Below are 17591 nucleotides of genomic sequence, written 5' to 3'. Positions count from 1 at the left end.
TTTTATTTACACTCGTCTGTTAAAGAAATTTACGGAACGGAGTCTCCAATCAAACGAGCTGTCAAAACTTCAGTAACTTTGGGATTCTATTTCACGCGCTATATTCCTACGCGCTTTGGAAAACCGCATCACCGCACTCAGTCTGGGGAAACTTGGAACACACTTTCAGGAACAGAGGGAGGGTGTTTGTTTATCGTGGCGGACTGTGTGGGAATGTCTTGAATCACGGGTATGATGTTTTATTCAAAATAAAATCTCGCCCAAACAAGATTGTCGTGAGAAACAAAGCGAACAGTAGAGAAATAATTCATTAAATGAAATATAACAGGACGAATTAAAACGAAGTATAATTGTTTTAAACCCCGTTGAACCTGTTTCTGACTGTTATGTTTATAATGAATGCTACTTTTTCTAATTTAATCTCATTCTCTTGTAAATAAATATTCCAGAGGTGAACCAAGAAAAGGACTGTATTACACCACAAACATAATATCTTGGACGACACTCCCATATTCTCCCCCCACCCCTTGCACCAACGTACTGACTTCTCTGAATGAATTATAGCAGTAGGCAAGGGAACCCCCAATGTGTGTGCGCTGCATCATTGATATCCAACGAAATAATTTACTTGTGAAAGTCCATGAAAATAACAACTTCGAGTATGTTTTAACAAAAACAACATTTTTATCTATGTGAACGTATTTATAGATAAACGAGTTATATCATGCCTTACATGTGTAAGGCCCTGATTTCTCGAAACTTCTTAAGTTCAAGAGGCTAGTAGCTTATTTTGATAAGCAAAATTTCTTACATAAACTTGTTTTTTTAGAAATAAAAGTTAGTTTTAACATGATTATCTGATAAATAACCTACATAAAAAATCTAATAACTTTCAAAGATGTAAATATTACACAAATTTTAGAAGAAGAAAAAAGTGAGCTTAACATAATAATGTTATAACAGACTTAAGTGGTTTGGAGAAATCCGCCCCAGGTTTTGCAAAATTATGATTTAAAGTTCATTCCAAGATAACTATTTAGGCCCTTAATTGCGCACCTGTCCTCAAGTCCCACTGTGTGTATACAATCTGTTGTTTCCATGCATTCGCTACATTTAAATCGCATAATTATTGTTTATTTGTAATACTTATTATTATAACATAATTCCGAAGGTGTTAATATAATACAATGGGGCCTATAAATTTCGAATCAAGATACCATCATGCTGGTGATTACCCACCATTTCAACGGATCTATTACGATCGCATCAGCCCGACAGCGCGGATACAGCCGGAGCTGCGATTGTTACGACACTCGGATAAGATACCGCTCACGGCCGTCATGTTCCCGATACGCGGGTGTCAGATGAGGACTGATATCCGGCGACTGATGGCGCACAAGTGGTGTACCGGTAGTTTTTGCGGGACCCGTGAAATCAACATCTGTCCATGTACATTATATATGGTTGCATGTTCCAGGCTACGCCGAGTGATTGCATGTTTGTTTTCCCAACAATGACGTCTCTACGGTCCTGCTAATGCTGCCAATGTATATAAAAAGATAAGAACAGGATGAAGTCAATGCCAATAAGACAGTCATGCGCTGGTACTGTTTGATAACGATGCACTCTTACTCCCAAATAAGATTATCCTCAAATAATACAATTGTTTACATATACCAAAACGGATAAATAAACGTCGAAAACAATGTTTCTTATGAAGGATACCGAGTACTTTTTGAAAGAAATGTGCATAAAACACGATATTTATACCATGTCACGATAGTAAATCACAGTAAATCTTTTAACACTCACCAATCATTTACTATTTTGTCGTTTTCAGCTTTTAAATACACGGTTACAATCTTGTTACAAGTCATTAATACTTTCCATAAATATATTATTTAGTAAGAAGTTTAAGATGTATCACTCCAAAAAAAAATTTGTAATACATGTGTATGTATTGATTTTAAATAAGAATGTCACTTTAACTTTTGTGCCATGTTTTATCAGAACTTTTTATTGTTACATGTATATGCTTTCCGATAATTTATAGGTCTTCATTAGTAAAACAAGAGTGCCAAGATGGCCCTATATCGCTCACCTGATTGGAGAAAGGATTCTAAAGTTAATGATCAAACAAAATACTAGGCGCCGCCCGCCTGAATGCCACTGGTGAAACTAGGCGCAGCCCGCCTGAATTCCACTGGTGAAACTAGGCGCCGCCCGCCTGAATGCCACTGGTGAAACTAGGCGCCGCCCGCCTGAATTCCACTGGTGAAACTAGGCGCCGCCCGCCTGAATTCCACTGGTGAAACTAGGCGCCGCCCGCCTGAATGCCACTGGTGAAACTAGGCGCCGCCCGCCTGAATGCCACTGGTGAAACTAGGCGCCGCCCGCCTGAATGCCACTGGTGAAACTAGGCGCCGCCCGCCTGAATGCCACTGGTGAAACTAGGCGCCGCCCGCCTGAATGCCACTGGTGAAACTTTAAAACGTCCCGTTTTTTTAAACGGGCAAATAAAAGCATGAAAATATGTATTTGTTTAAAAAGTACCGAAGGGCAATAACTCGAACAGCACATTTTTACTGTGAATGAGTTCATAATGTTGAAGTATTCAATGATTATAAAACAATAAAATAATAGTAAAACATAACAAAACAAAAAGTATAAATAAATATATATGAAAAATCAAATATTTTGATAAAAGGTATTTTTATTTTTTTTTATTGGTTTTAATAATATAAAAATCATGAATCAACATAGGGTGAAAGAATTTGGTAGATAGCCTTAGGAAAATTACTGTGAAATTATGTTGAAATCGGGCCAGCGTTTTCTGAATTATTTTTTTTAACGGTTTTTCCTTTCTGTTTCCATGGCAACCAGAGTTCTGCATGGAACCACTTTTATTCCCAGGGAACCAATGAACATTCCTGCGAAATTTGGTTGAAATTGCTTAAGTGGTTAAAGAGGAGCAGATGTTTGAAGGAAATTGTTGACGACGGACGGACGGACGACGACGGACACTCATTCTATGACTATAGCTCACGCTGAGCACTGTTAATAAAAATGATCAAACAATAACAATTTGATACTTTACACTGCTATGTCATTTTAGCCCGCTCTCTAACCTAAGTGCCAGGTCATATTCGAAGCCAAACTTAATCTAAGGGGCATAATTGAACAAACTTGGTAGGGAACCATTCGCCATCTAACTCAAATAGAGAAAGCCCATATGGCTGTAGACACCTACACTCACATGTTTCTAGATTTAGTTTGCAATTGATGGAGGGTTTTGTTCCAAATCGGATCACTGTAGGTCTCCATATTCAATCTACTATGTTATTTCATCCCTATAACGTTCAACAAGTGAGTATGCGTTGTGGGGGACTTTCACGATAAAAAGTTGGTGGGAAGTGGGACGGCCTGAAACATAACAAGTTTTGAGGAACAATACTTTGTAAAAGAAGAAATAAATACATCCTTTGAAACAGGTGTTGGCGTACTACGGGGTCGATCAGTTGTTATGAAGAAAGTTGTTGTTTCGTTAGGATTTCTACGAAATTATAAAACGTTTCTTTCGTCAAAATGTTCAAGTATCCATTCAGCAATGTATTGTGGCTTTTTGTGATATTTTGTCAAATAAGAAAGGTATTTAAAAAAATAAAGCTTGTGACCTCAATTTAATTCATTTATTTTTTGATGTTTTTTCTCCCACCTCAGTTAAACAAAACATAGTATAATCGTATTCTATTTTTTTACATACGAGTATTTTTTTCTTTACCCGTGGGCAAGATAATGATTTCCAGCACGGCCCTCTACTTATCTTGGATGGGAGAAATAATTATCTCAACAACTACATTTATTTTGCGCAATACCATATATACACACCGTTTTACCTTTTGCGCACAATGTCATGTAAATATCAAATGTATTGTTCATCAAACATCAAACAGTGCATAACTTTATTTAAAACAGGGCTATGGGCGACCGCACGTGTAACGTTCCGTGGTTCAGATGGTAAAACACTTGACTGTCAATCAAGGGGTGGCAGATTCGTTCCCAACTCAGCACTTACCAATAAAAACGTCTTGCGAGCGGGGAATTAAACGGGCCGGGAGACCTGAATAACAGTGCTAAACACTGGCAAACTTTAAAGAACCATAGTAGCTATAACCAGGGCTACACCACCCTAGCTGCGCATGTGAGCTTGTTTCTGGCAGTGCATGAAAGGCCTTTTAGTTATAGTTATGTCCAAGGTTATAACTTTTCCAAGACGATAACGTTGGCAACGCCAGGGCTACGACCCAGAATTGAACAACATATCTGAAAACGCTCATGTGTGCTCCAAATCGTAATCGCTCTATTGAGTGGCATATGTCTCCTTGCAGAAGACAAACTCGTGATTATTTAAACGTGATAAAATGCAACTAGTTAAAGTTTTATGCCAAACAGGCTAACCCTGACCCTAGGGGCATAACCTATATACACACACTTGGTAGGAAGAACACGTCTTTATTTCACGCAACAGCCAAGGCCTTATTGTTAGGATATTGCAGACGGGTTTATCGCCTTTGTCAACCAACAGTCTATCCATATTCGTGCCTTCAACATCGTGTACTCATACATGAATGGGATGTCCAGGATTAGGAAACACGTTGGTATCAGACTTCCTTTCCCTTACAGTCAGTTAAAAGTATGTAAACGGCCAAATTTTAGCCTAAATATAGTTTAGGGGAAAACCAAACGTAAGGGGCAAACTTAGCTTAGGAGTCAAACCTAATCTTACTAACCTAACCTATGTGACAAACCTTACTTACGGGACAAACCTAACCTAAGGTACAAACCTAACCTTACCTACGGGACAAACCTAATCTAGGGGACAAACCTAACCTACGGCAAAAAAAAACCTACGGGACAAACCTTACCTACGTGACAAACCTAACCTACGGGACAAACCTAACCTACGGGACAAACCTAACCTACGGGACAAACCTTACCTACGGGACAAACCTAACCTACGGGACAAACCTAACCTACGGGACAAACCTTACCTACGGGACAAACCTAACCAACGGGACAAACCTAACCTACGGGACAAACCTAACATACGGGACAAACCTAACCAACGGGACAAACCTAACCTACGGGACAAACCTAACCTACGGGACAAACCTAACCAACGGGACAAACCTAACCTACGGGACAAACCTAACCTACGGGACAAACCTAACCTACGGGACAAACCTAACCTACGGGACAAACCTTACCTACGTGACAAACCTAATCTACGGGACAAACCTAACCTACGTGACAAACCTAACGGGACAAACCTAACCTACGGGACAAACCTAACCTACGGGACAAACCTAACCTACGGGACAAACCTTACCTACGTGACAAACCTAATCTACGGGACAAACCTTACCTACGTGACAAACCTAACGGGACAAACCTAACCTACGGGACAAACCTTACCTACGGGACAAACCTAACCTACGGGACAAACCTTACCTACGTGACAAACCTAATCTACGGGACAAACCTTACCTACGTGACAAACCTAACCTACAGGACAAACCTTACCTACGTGACAAACCTAACCTACGGGACAAACCTAACCTACGTGACAAACCTAACGGGACAAACCTAATCTACGTGACAAACCTAACCTACGGGACAAACCTAACCTACGTGACAAACCTAACCTACGTGACAAACCTAACGGGACAAACCTAACCTACGTGACAAACCTAACGGGACAAACCTAACGGTACAAACCTTACCTACGTGACAAACCTAACCTACGGGACAAACCTAACCTACGTGACAAACCTAACGGGACAAACCTAATCTACGTGACAAACCTAACCTACGGGACAAACCTAACCTACGTGACAAACCTAACCTACGTGACAAACCTAACGGGACAAACCTAACCTACGTGACAAACCTAACGGGACAAACCTAATCTACGGGACAAACCTTACATACGGGACAAACCTAATCTACGGGACAAACCTTACCTACGGGACAAACCTAATCTACGCTACGGGACAAACCTAATCTATGGGACAAACCTTACCTACGGGACAAACCTAATCTACGGGACAAACCTTACATACGGGACAAACCTAACGGGACAAACCTAATCTACGTGACAAACCTAACCTACGTGACAAACCTTACCTACGGGACAAACCTTACCTACGTGACAAACCTAACCTACGGGACAAACCTTACCTACGGGACAAACCTAACCTACGGGACAAACCTTACCTACGGGACAAACCTTACATACGGGACAAACCTAATCTACGGGACAAACCTTACCTACGGGGCAAACCTAATCTACGGGACAAACCTAACCTACGTGACAAACCTTACCTACGGGACAAACCTTACCTACGTGACAAACCTAACCTACGGGACAAACCTAACCTACGGGACAAACCTAATCTACGGGACAAACCTAACCTACGTGACAAACCTAATCTACGGGACAAACCTAATCTACGGGACAAACCTAACCTACGTGACAAACCTAATCTACGGGACAAACCTTACCTACGGGACAAACCTAATCTACGGGACAAACCTAACCTACGTGACAAACCTTACCTACGGGACAAACCTTACCTACGTGACAAACCTAACCTACGTGACAAACCTTACCTACGGGACAAACCTAACCTACGTGACAAACCTAATCTACGGGACAAACCTTACCTACGGGACAAACCTAACCTACGGGACAAACCTAACCTACGGGACAAACCTAACCTACGGGACAAACCTTACATACGGGACAAACCTAATCTACGGGACAAACCTTACATACGGGGCAAACCTAATCTACGGGACAAACCTTACATACGGGGCAAACCTAATCTACGGGACAAACCTTACATACGGGGCAAACCTAATCTACGGGACAAACCTTACCTACGGGACAAACCTAATCTACGCTACGGGACAAACCTAATCTATGGGACAAACCTTACCTACGGGACAAACCTAATCTACGGGACAAACCTAACCTACGGGACAAACCTAACGGGACAAACCTAATCTACGTGACAAACCTAACCTACGTGACAAACCTTACCTACGGGACAAACCTTACCTACGTGACAAACCTAACCTACGGGACAAACCTTACCTACGGGACAAACCTAACCTACGGGACAAACCTTACCTACGGGACAAACCTAACCTACGGGACAAACCCAAGCTTAACCTTAACTAATGAGCCAAACTAAACGTAAGGGGCAAACATAATGTAAGAGCCGAACCAAACCTTAGGGGCAAAGCTTACCTAAGGGGCATAGTTGCTCAAAAGGATTAGTCGACGCTGCATAATACAAAATTAGACACGTACTGAGAGCCAGATGTCTACAGAAGGGAGTTCTTGATATGAGCGGGTAGTGTTCCATGTTCCAGTATCTGTTCTTGGTAAGGTTATTATGCATTGAAGCTTAATAAGTGTGCAAGTGAAGTTTAGTAAAGTTCTTGTTTATTATAGGGACACCCCTTCCAATTAAGAGCCAGACCGCTGGATTTATGAGACACCTTGATTGATGAACATCTTAACTCACGAGTTCTATCCTACATAGGCAATTGGTACCCATTATTTAACTAGCTGCTGGGTCAGCAACTGGCCAAAACAAGACCGCCTAGTGATTCTCTGGGGCGATACTGCTGTATTGTAGCATGTTGGAAAGTGTGTTCGTCTACACACCCATAACGGGTCGGTAACCAGAAGGCGGGGTTTACCCGTGTTATTACTATCGTGCGGAAACATGCAATGCTTATTTATATACACCTTTGTTCTTGATAAAACGGAACTAAACAGCACTTTCCCCTCGCGATTGAGATGAAAGACTGGCATTGAAGCGCGTTTGTATTATGTTCCATGTATCTGTTTTAATAAGTTTATTTTTATTCATCATTAAATAGCGTAATTTTATTGTGTGTATATTGTACGTTTTCTATTGCTAGCAATGCTTCGACGATACTGTTGTCTAATAATTCCAATAGAAATAGTAGATTTAGCTGCTAAGTAACAAAATCACTCCAGTTTATACGACGTACCCTAACTAGAGAACTCGGTCATTGTGGGATAATTAAGAAATGAGATCTAAATTGCGCAATACTGAAGGGTAACTGGCGAATATGCCAAGAAAGCATGTTTAAAATGTTGATGGCCGGTCGTAAAAGTCATCAACCCAATTCGATCTATAATAAACGAGTTAATTAGCCAGCAACACGCTGGTTACATCAACATATTACCCGGTAATTCCAGACTCCCCAGGGGCTCAATTACGGCCCGGGGGTGAAGCGAGCTACCTAGGATAACTGTAGTAATTAATTTGTTTAGACCGATAACGGGATGTTTCAGTCATTTACAAATAATCAATTTCTGTTATCTTCGTAGATTCAAAGAATGACAGATATACTGTTAATGTGTGGACCCCACATTACCGTGAACCTTTCGTCGGAGTTTGCACCGTCTAAGTGATACGCATTGATGTCTTATATGAAAGTACTCGTCTTTTTGAACTCAATGTATCCTTAGAATATTGAATTCGTTAAAAGTAGAACCCAGTCGAAACCCAGTGGCTCGATACCGCTTAGCTCGATTACCTTTTTGGATTGAATTGGATATTAAGGACCGATTTTGTTTTATTCTTTGTAACCATTCCCGCTTGGCTCGATATTCGCGAGACTCGAGGAATTTTGGCCGGTCCCCTGGGATATCGAGCCTACGTATTTAGACTGTACAATGTAGAAATGTGTATCCTCCTGTATAAACAAACTAATGAAATCTAGAGGACATTCGTGTATCTATACAATGTTATCAAAAGTCCGTTGTTTTACATTATTTCGACAGGCTATGAAATACCACAACAATATAGCAGCGTTATGATTAAAACAACATACTATGCTGTAACTATGCCTTTAAAGCTAAATATTTACCACAAAATCACAAAACTGGCCTTGACAAAATAGACTGTCGGAGAACAAAAAATGCAGAGGATGCGAATTTCAACTTCATATTAAATCCATTTTACACTCTATATACCATCAAAATGTAAAGTCTTCAGAAAACTGCTAATGTAACTGTAACTAACCAATAGATGTACCGGTAGATGTTCAAGTGATAGAAGCTGCCCATAAGGCGTCCGCTAATTTTAAATATCACCTGTAAGGTTTGAGAAATACAAGCCTATTCCACTGGTTCTATGGAAATAACGCAATATAAATTCATTAAAATTCATCACATTTATATAACAGCAACAACAACATCAACAGAAAATACATAAAATTAAATACATTGTCATTAAATAAACAGTAATCAAATTCAAATTATATGTAATAAATAAAATTCTCTCATCACTGCAGCAAAAAATGTCAATTCATGAATAAACTAGATATAACTGGATGCAGATAACATCGCTTCATTAGAACACATGAGTGCCATAGAGTGAAAAAACAACAACACTCGTCTGTTTCCCATTGGAACAAGGGGCATAACTCAACAGTTACTAAAGCTAGAGTTATTAGCCTTGTGGTACTTCTACGTTGTTTTTTTTTTCTGGCAAAATATGTACCATGTTCCAGTTAAGTATCTTGAGTGATTTAAGGCAACAGTTGAAGGTTGAACAAAACCGACACTGCACAACAAAACTGACACTGACACTGCACAACAAAACTGACACTGACACTGCACAACAAAACTGACACTGACACTGCACAACAAAACTGACACCAAGGCTATCCCAATTCAATACTTTTTTCTTCATAAAAAACACCAAGCTAAAACTAATCTAAAACCATGAATGTTAAAATGAGATCACTAAATTATTTGCGCCAGAATTCATCAGAATTTTAAGTGCAAAATTTGTAAAAAAGGTGCTTACAAATAATGTGTAAAAAGATCACAGACAAAAATGCATATGAGAAAAAAACATCAAAATAGTACATGTGCAAAATATATTGACTGATAAAGATGTGTTTCCTAACAAAATGGAAAAAACAACAATAACAACTTTTCAATAAAATAAGTGTATATATATATGGCACATTAACTTAGTAAAACAATACAACAAGGCGTACATAAATCATGTAGAATATTGCACACTGGATTAAACAACAATTATTACAAGTAATCTTTAGACTAGAATGCTGTCTGTGAAATGCCGAAACTGCCAAATAAATGCTCACAGATTCAGATATATGTCTTGGGAAGCTGGGCTGAAAGTCTAACCAAGAGAAAGGGGGACAGGCACATGCCCCTCCTACACAACGCTAAAAACTATTTTGGGTCCCCATCCTGTTGCCAATAAAGTTTGAATCTGTTTCTTAACAGGACTTAAGAAGGAATTATGAAAAAGAGAATCCACATAACATATGTGCCTTCAGTGACATTCCTTCAGTGATGAATCTTGTAGAGATGGGAAGACAATCGAAGCAGAAGGGAGGGGGAGAGGCACATGTCCCCTCTCAATAATGCCAAGACCCCTTCTGGGGCCACTTCCTGTAGTCGCTTTAGTTCTAACAGGCACTCTCCATCTATGTCGGCAAAACTGGAAAACAGCAATGTTAAATACCATTCAATGACTGTAAACTGCTTAGCATTTTACATACACATAAGTAATTGCACACAGCAATGTGTATTTGTATTTCTTTTTATATCTCCAGTGATTGAACATATCATAGCCCACAAGCCCAGCATTGATATAATGCAATTTATTTTTCACTGTCAAAACAGCCATTTTACTGTTACATCTTACTAAATCTAACTTGCTGGTGTATCACATTGCTTACAACACATCAGGCCTGGTATTACAGGCTGATGGCCAGGCCTGAATTTTTTTAGGCCGGGGGTTTGGTCTCTTCCTACTGAATCAAAACCAGGTTTAACATAGTTTCCTAGTCATATCGACAGCCTAAGTTTCCAGTACTAGACAGACCAAATGCTCAAATAACACTAGGAGTAAATATGTAGACAATTACTGTTCTCAAAACTATATTTTATTTATTGACACCAAACACTACATCATGAATACCGGTAGTTGTTTAATTATATCATACAGCATAAATATCCGGACCTGGGAGGCCCCAAAAAGTCGGAATTCCGGCTCAGGCCGGAAAACACCAGGCCTGAACACATGTACCTTTCACAGCTTTTGAGTACTTTTCCAATTTAAAATTTACTTGGCTTGTTTACCACATAAATCATACAGTTAATATAAAAATAGCGCTGTACTAACCATGTGACTTCCCCATGCCAAACATACACACTATAAACTGAGAATCCATAATGCCCTATTTGTAAACGTGTCAACTCAGCTTTGACAGCATAAAAATCATGTAAAATGATGTATCATTGCCCTCATACTGATTCTTATTATTGACAGTTCTAGGCTTGTCTCGTGAAAATAATGTATTTTGTCAATTTTGGGACCATTTAGTGTTTAGCCCCTTTAAATGTATTTTGTCAATTTTGGAACCATTTAGTGTCTAGCCCCTTTAAATGTATTTTGTCAATTTTGGAACCATTTAGTGTCTAGCCCCTTTAAATGTATTTTGTCAATTTTGGAACCATTTAGTGTCTAGCCCCTTTAAATGTATTTTGTCAATTTTGGGACCATTTAGTGTCTAGCCCCTTTAAATGTATTTTGTCAATTTTGGAACCATTTAGTGTCTAGCCCCTTTAAATGTATTTTGTCAATTTTGGGACCATTTAGTGTCTAGCCCCTTTAAATGTATTTTGTCAATTTTGGGACCATTTAGTGTCTAGCCCCTTTAAATGTATTTTGTCAATTTTGGGACCACTTAGTGTCTAGCCCCTTTAAATGTATTTGTCAATTTTGGGACCACTTAGTGTCTAGCCCCTTTAAATCAATGTGTATGTATTCGTTGCAACAATCTTACCTATCTACACATTTCTCCAGTCCATTACTGATGAGCCATTGGGCTACTTCCTGTGTCGTCCAGCTGGCCATTCTTGGTGGGATTTCTTTTGCAGTGGGAGAGGTGTGTAGCAGGGGAACAGCCTCCCTCGATGTCAGTCTTTGTAGCCTCCTCAGTGTGCTTACTGCTGTAAATATATGTATACATTCATGACTGATCAGCCTTCATCTGAGGATGTCCAGTACTTTATATTAGAAAGGGAAAGTGAATAGACCACAATGTTATAAGTTTTGAAGAAAATAAATTTGAATATGTTATAACTTTTAACATTACTTAAATTTATTTTCTTCAAAACCTGAGGGCATACAAATAATGACAAACAGTAACAAGCGGTGAGGCGAAGCCATGCCCGTATATCATTTTTTATCACTAATAACGGACATAACTTGACAACTGTTAGGCGCACATTGTCACTGGTAATACATGTATATATACATAAAATTACATGTTATTATCAGTTATTAAGTTTGGGAAAACTTAAGTTTTTTGTTTGACTTTTTCCAACAGTCAAGTGGCATAACTTAATAATAATTAAAACAAGGGTAATGAGACTTTTTTTAAACTGTCAACAGGCATAATTTTACAAGTATTTAAGCCAGAGTTAATGACCCTGCTGTACATTGTCTCTGGCAACATGTAAACATTTGTACCTAGTCAAATTAAACAAATTCTAAATAGCATTGCCCTACCATTATCAGTTGTATCTCCATTCACCTCGATCCTGCCCCGGTCCCCCAACTCCCTTAGGAGGCGTGGCACCTGTCTGTCCAGTAATGAATCCATAAAGACATCAAAATACAGCCGGGTACCAACCAGGATGCCCAGCCAGCCATCAGGTACGTATTCCTGCTGCAGTCTCAACGGGATGAAGTCTTTACGGAGTCGGTACACATACTCAGCTTCTGACAGTCATAAAACACTTAAGTTCAGGGAAGTTTATACAAGGTTAAAATTTTGACTCACTTCAATAATTGACTTTTGTGAAAAATTATGCGAGTGCCTTGTATAGTTAAATGAGAACCGTGTTAATATAATGTTTGTATGGATACAGGAACTAGTATCAAATAAGAACACACTTGAGACTCAGCCACAACTTAGTTTATAATAAGTTTGTGTAGCTCGATTATGACATAAGCTGATAGCTCATACAATCACATTTTAGCCCACTTCCAGATAGAAACCAGCACTGCTGTCCATTTTGAGAGGATATGTGATTATCCCCCTGGTGAGGATCAGCTGACAACTTCTTAGGTGAGAGGCCGACATCTTTCCCACTGGAATGTAACAACTCTAACACTGCTTATCAAACATGGGTTCTGTAGGTAAAAGGACACCATTTACTGCTCGACCATATTCCCATGTAAGATTTTGCATGCGAACAACCATGCCAACAATGACACCTAGGCTATTTCATTACATAGACATTTTTCCTCAAAAATAAAACAGACAAGCTAAAATCCTGAAACCTTTGATAGATGAGAAAAGCCAACCATTCAACATATGTACCAAGGGAATAAATCTGTGGAATGCAAATTTTTATCAGCTTAGCCCCCAATGATTGCCTCCCTTCAATCCTACATGTACATACATGTAGCTCAGGAGTGACTACCTGTCCTACAGTTGGGGCTATCCTTGTACTTTTGTGACATACAGATCAGCACAACTGACGCCTTCTCTACTGCCAGGGCCATTGCCTCTAGGGTAGAACCACCTGAAAAAAATAAATTACTGACATATTAGGATAAATATGTATGAAATGAGTGTTATAAATAATAACACATGTATACACGATGTCGGATTGTCCCATTTCAATATTTACAAACATAAATACATGTACTCACTCATGTGTTCCACATCCATCCAGACCTTGTATCCGGCCTCTCTAAGACGATCTTTCACATGCAGCATGACAGGCTGGGAATCCCATTGGTAGCTGATCATGATGTGGGCCTGGTTTGGGGCGCGGTCTAAACAATCAATGGTCTACTTGTTATTATGATGTGTGCCTGGTTTGGGGCCCGGTCTAAACAATCAATGGTCTACTTGTTATTATGATGTGTGCCTGGTTTGGGGCCCGGTCTAAACAATCAATGGTCTACTTGTTATTATGATGTGTGCCTGGTTTTGGGCACGGTCTAAACAATCAATGGTCTACTTGTTATTATGATGTGGGCCTGGTTTGGGGCGCGGTCTAAACAATCAATGGTCTACTTGTTATTATGATGTGTGCCTGGTTTTGGGCACGGTCTAAACAATCAATGGTCTACTTGTTATTATGATGTGTGCCTGGTTTGGGGCGCGGTCTAAACAATCAATGGTCTACTTGTTATTATGATGTGTGCCTGGTTTCGGGCGTGGTCTAAACAATCAATGGTCTACTTGTTATTATGATGTGTGCCTGGTGTGGGGCGCGGTCTAAACAATCAATGGTCTACTTGTTATTATGATGTGTGCCTGGTTTGGGGCCCGGTCTAAAGAATCAATGGTCTACTTGTTATTATGATGTGTGCCTGGTTTTGGGCACGGTCTAAAGAATCAATGGTCTACTTGTTATTATGATGTGCGCCTGGTTTGGGGCGCGGTCTAAACAATCAATGGTCTACTTGTTATTATGATGTGTGCCTGGTTTTGGGCACGGTCTAAACAATCAATGGTCTACTTGTTATTATGATGTGTGCCTGGTTTCGGGCGTGGTCTAAACAATCAATGGTCTACTTGTTATTATGATGTGTGCCTGGTTTGGGGCCCGGTCTTCAGAATCAATGGTCTACTTGTTATTATGATGTGCGCCTGGTTTGGGGCATGGTCTTCAGAATCAATGGTCTACTTGTTATTATGATGTGTGCCTGGTTTGGGGCGCGGTCTAAAGAATCAATGGTCTACTTGTTATTATGATGTGGGCCTGGTTTGGGGCGCGGTCTAAAGAATCAATGGTCTACTTGTTATTATGATGTGTGCCTGGTTTTGGGCACGGTCTAAAGAACCAATGGTCTACTTGTTATTATGATGTGTGCCTGGTTTCGGGCGTGGTCTAAAGAATCAATGGTCTACTTGTTATTATGATGTGTGCCTGGTTTTGGGCACGGTCTAAAGAATCAATGGTCTACTTGTTATTATGATGTGTGCCTGGTTTCGGGCGTGGTCTAAAGAATCAATGGTCTACTTGTTATTATGATGTGTGCCTGGTTTCGGGCGTGGTCTAAAGAATCAATGGTCTACTTGTTATTATGATGTGCGCCTGGTTTGGGGCCCGGTCTTCAGAATCAATGGTCAGCTTGTTATCATGATGTGTGCCTGGTTCAGGCATCAGACTAAACAATGTCTAAACAATAACTAATTTAAATTTATGTGTACCTTGAATCATTTATTACGACCAACAGCTATTAAAGGCTTGTGACAAAAAAGCCTGATTTTGGCCTTATCAGTGTGATAGTCAAAATAATACTATGAATGTAATTTAGATAGATGGTTGCTGGAATAATTATAAACATCGTCTCCCAGATCGTTTAAAATTGCATATGGACTTGAAGTTTGACAATGTTTTCATTGATAAAATATATTCATTAAATTATTTCAGATGTAACCCACACTTACCAGCCGAGAGGGATGAAGATAGCCGGGAGCCAATACACGACTTGTGTTCGTTTTCTAGCTCCCAAACCACACCCCTGGCAGCATGGCTGATCTCCTCCTCATCAGCAAACTGATATTCCCGCAACCCTTATAAATATATAATCTCAGCTAGAAGGCAAAAATTAAAAACACTACATCTTGGTAATACTTGTATAACCCTTTTATCACGATAACTTGCTATAAATGTTCATACATAACTTATTAAAGCTAGAAATACAGCGTTTATTAAAAATATTATTGTCAACGGAAAGGTGATTGTGTTTCATATGAAAGGCTTTTGTGTTTTGGTCAACATCATATTTTACAAGGAGCAGCCAAATATGACCTTCTCGCACGGCTACGAGTATGACACTACCTCATTTTATCTCTAAAGAAAAGGTCAAGCTGAAAACAACATACTTTCCATGATGAGCATTTTTTCTTTCATCTTCACTTTATTGTAGTGGAGGAAACTAAGGCTCCAGAGCGTTGCTATGGTAACCTTCACCTCGTCCCTGTCTCCGCCCACCAGAATGCCTTCATACAGCTCCAATACTCCATTCCTAACCATTCTCAACTTGTTCTCATCATTTATGGCTAAATTGTTCACACCCCTTAGAATTTCAGCTGCATTCATCCCATATTTAGCAGACTTGTGTTCTGGATTCTTTAAAGCATCACTTAACACTTCAAAAATGAATTCAAAATTATCGTCCTCTGAACTGATCAGTTCGTTTTCCGCCTCACTTAAAATATAAGATAGAACTATAAGCGTCTTTATCCTGACCATAGGAACCTGGCTTTTTAAGTATTGTTGGAGAATATGAATGAGACCTTCATTTCTTAATCTCCATTTACTGTTTGGTAAATGTCTGGAAATATTGTGCAGAATTCCAAGCACTGTCTTCACAGTAAACAAACTCATGTCAACGGATTCATAATTAAGACTGCTCAAGCAATTCAAATTCGAAACAAAATAGGAAAAGCCATCGGAAGCAAGTGTATACTGACAGAAGTTCACATTGTGGTCACATGCAATCCAAATGATCATGAAAAACTTCTTCAGGACAGGCCAACTCTTTGTCATTGCAGTTCTTGTGTCTTCATTTTCAAATGCTTTTGCCATATTTTTGAAACCAAAATTGTCCACATAAGACATCATTTTTGACACAATATTGCATTGGATGAGATTTTGACACAGGTTTCGATTATTCCTGATCATTTTTGTTATTGTTGTCAGGGTCATAAGTAATTTTTCATTCTTAGCATCTACACATTGGCAAAGTTCTAACAATGTATTTAATTCTTGGGAATTGGCCTTTGAAGCTGACAATAATCCATCAGTGTTGCACCAAGAAGAAGTTTCTCCCTTTTTTCTTTCAACATTTTCATTTGATATCTTTTTATGTCCTGAACATTCTTTTTGCATGTTTAGAGAACTCATTTCCTCAGAAATATTCTCCATTGAGTATTGTTTCTTTCCATTTTCTTTCTCGGATAAGTCTTCTTCATTCAAATTCTTGGGAATTACATGTTGAAATTTAACAGATTCAACATCTAATTTGCGGTTACTGTCATCATTTGTTAGCCTTAAGATGGATGTATCACCCCCACAACTTGATGATGTTAGTCTTGGATCTTCCTTTGAAGGTTTGCGGGTCTCTCTTTTTTCACATTTACCGCCATGATTCCCCATTGACTCATTATGTATGCTGCATCATCTGCAAAACAAAAGGCTTTTCATAATAGCATTTTTAGTTTCATAAAGAGTTTTTTACTTTCCAATTTATTACAAAATACTATTAGGCTACTATAAATTAACTGCGCGACTTTCATGCCCCCCCCCCCCCTATTTTTTCACTGCCCCATAAATGACTCAAATAAAAATGTTGAACTTAGACCGATACTCAAATACAGAATCTAGTTACTATTTTCTGTATTTGAGTATAGGTCTGGTCCTGTCCGAGAACGCCGTTTCATGGTTCATATAAAACACATGTATA

The 17591-nt window shown here is 39.2% G+C and overlaps 1 protein-coding gene across 6 annotated transcripts in view; it reads right to left on the bottom strand.

The window, feature by feature from the left end:
* Window positions 1-9263: 9263 nt before the first annotated feature.
* The window catches only part of LOC128234414 (uncharacterized), a 16288-nt gene continuing 7960 nt past the window's right edge, over window positions 9264-17591 (bottom strand). For all 6 annotated transcript variants that reach the window (XM_052948645.1, XM_052948646.1, XM_052948644.1 and 3 more), the window contains 7 exons: window positions 16009-17309; window positions 15571-15696; window positions 13818-13943; window positions 13586-13687; window positions 12666-12878; window positions 11938-12103; window positions 9264-10586 (listed from right to left, as the gene is read on the bottom strand). In XM_052948645.1, coding sequence (XP_052804605.1) covers window positions 10433-10586; window positions 11938-12103; window positions 12666-12878; window positions 13586-13687; window positions 13818-13943; window positions 15571-15696; window positions 16009-17284 — 2163 coding nt within the window. In that variant the 5' untranslated portion in view covers window positions 17285-17309 and the 3' untranslated portion in view covers window positions 9264-10432. The remainder of the gene's footprint in view (window positions 10587-11937; window positions 12104-12665; window positions 12879-13585; window positions 13688-13817; window positions 13944-15570; window positions 15697-16008; window positions 17310-17591) is intronic.

This window comes from Mya arenaria, chromosome 5, assembly GCF_026914265.1.
Source record: "Mya arenaria isolate MELC-2E11 chromosome 5, ASM2691426v1".
NCBI classification, from domain to species: domain Eukaryota; kingdom Metazoa; phylum Mollusca; class Bivalvia; order Myida; family Myidae; genus Mya; species Mya arenaria.
Note: the sequence above shows the minus strand (reverse complement) of the source record. Positions and strands in the feature narration are given on the sequence as shown.